Source organism: Penaeus chinensis, chromosome 34 (genome assembly GCF_019202785.1).
Source record: "Penaeus chinensis breed Huanghai No. 1 chromosome 34, ASM1920278v2, whole genome shotgun sequence".
NCBI lineage: Eukaryota > Metazoa > Arthropoda > Malacostraca > Decapoda > Penaeidae > Penaeus > Penaeus chinensis.
In genome coordinates, this window is record NC_061852.1 from 6212447 (window position 1) to 6214253 (window position 1807).

Below are 1807 nucleotides of genomic sequence, written 5' to 3' on the forward strand. Positions count from 1 at the left end.
TGCGGCAATACACACACACACACACACACACACACACACACACACACACACAAACACACACACACACACACACACACACACACACACACACATATATATATATATATATATATATATGTAAGCACTGTCATTTGTGTCGAGACGAAGGAATTTTGTCAGAAGAGAAGTTCAAATGCGCCATTTCCTGTACAAAAAAGGAGTCTGTTCCTTCGATATGACTTTCGCGAGAGATGTAGCGATTCTCATAATGACATCTTATCGACCAGACTGCCGTAAGTGTCGAATCACGTCTATTTGTGATATACACATTTCGTTCGAGTTCTTTTCACCTTCCATTTCGAAACGGCTTCGCTTGCATTGGTGACATAGCAACACCTACAATCTTATCATGCACTGACAGGTCACTGCTTGCACACAACAATCAACGTATAGCAGTGCAGATTGCCAAAGAGGGGCGGAAGGAGGAAGGATAAAAAAGAGGTATTGCGAGCTCCCGGCCTGCCTTCCAGTGACAGCCACTCGGCGGGATAGAGGAGACACGATTCGGCTGTTCCGTCCCTTTCTCTGGCGAAGATGGAGACGAGGCTCGTGGGTGCCAGGCTGCTATGGCTCTCGGCGCTTGTCGGTAGGTCGGGGGGAAGGGGGGTGGCATTACCTTTTATTGAAGTGAGTGGCGTGATGGAGAGGTTATCGTGGATAATTACGGGTAGTTTGCAATCGTCCGGAAGAACAGACCGACCAAACCTACTTCCTGGCGTGTCCTTTTCGCAGTTATCACTGGAGGATCCTCCCCCCGACGAGGGATAACGCCCACAGCTCCTGCCTCGCGCCCTTCGACGCGGTGGGCGGCAAGTGCATCCTGGTGGACATCTTCGAGTCAGTGACGTGGGCGGAGGCCAGGTACCTGTGCGAGAAGTTCGGGGCCGACCTGGTCACACTCGAGTCGATGAATTTCTACATGGAGCTGCTGGACTTCTTGAACGAGAAAGGTCAGGGTTCGTGGAAGGTCAGTGAAGATGCGGTGGGGTGACAGAAGAGGCCGGGGAAACACCTTTTGGTTACTCTGAAGGGCCTCGGGAATCGAGTGTGCTTGCTGGAATGGTTCAGGGAGCATGGTGGCGAAAGCTGCATTTTGCCCAAAATGAGAAAGGAATATAAAAGGGGGAGACGAAATGAGAGGAAGAAGAAAGAGAAAGATAATCAAACTCTTTCAACAGGTCTGGCTGAACATGATTACTGGGTGGGCGCCAACGACACCGAGACGGAGGGAGAGTGGGCGTGGCTGAATGGAACGCCCGTGAGAATGGGCACACCTTTTTGGGCGTTGTACAGCGATTATGGCAATGACTATAAACAGGTAAGATTACAACAGTGGCTCGTGATGTCATGAGTGAAAACGAGAGACATGGCCGACATGAATGCACTGTATTCTGCTGCTCCTTTTGTAACCGTTTCTTCCCTGCCCCTCCCCCTCTCCGCCCCCGCCCCGCCCCTCGCCGCCCCCGCCCCGCCCCCAGGAGCCGACCTCGAGCGGCAGCGACAGCGGCGACTGCGCCTTCATGGACAAGTCCCGCTTCCTGTACCTGGACGACGGCGACTGCGGGAGCGCGAAGGCCGCCATCTGCCAGCTGCCTCTCGGGGCTTCCGAGTCCGCCGGGAAGCCTCGGCGTCTGCCCGAGAGGAAGGCTGAGGAGCCCTGAGCAGCGTCCATTTTCTTGCTTGTTGGTGGCTGACTTCGAAAAGCGGATGGTGAAAGATGAAGTAATTATAGAAGGGAACGAGAGATAGGTATATATATATATATATA

The 1807-nt window shown here is 52.8% G+C and overlaps 1 protein-coding gene across 1 annotated transcript; it reads left to right on the top strand.

Annotated features, from left to right (window-relative positions):
* Positions 1-487: 487 nt before the first annotated feature.
* LOC125043868 (C-type lectin domain family 4 member D-like) lies at positions 488-1778 on the top strand. The gene is made up of 4 exons (XM_047640209.1): positions 488-625; positions 772-989; positions 1218-1357; positions 1518-1778. Exons 1-4 carry the CDS (start codon positions 606-608, stop codon positions 1698-1700), a joined length of 561 nt encoding a protein of 186 aa, XP_047496165.1. The 5' UTR covers positions 488-605; the 3' UTR covers positions 1701-1778.
* Positions 1779-1807: the final 29 nt, after the last annotated feature.

Bases quoted from the DNA above. Each gene is read 5' to 3' on its own strand.
- LOC125043868 (XM_047640209.1), top strand. From the start codon at position 606: ATGGCTCTCGGCGCTTGTCG. The intron at 626-771 runs GTAGGTCGGGGG...TCCTTTTCGCAG, and splicing joins ATGGCTCTCGGCGCTTGTCG to TTATCACTGGAGGATCCTCC. The intron at 990-1,217 runs GTCAGGGTTCGT...CTCTTTCAACAG, and splicing joins GGACTTCTTGAACGAGAAAG to GTCTGGCTGAACATGATTAC.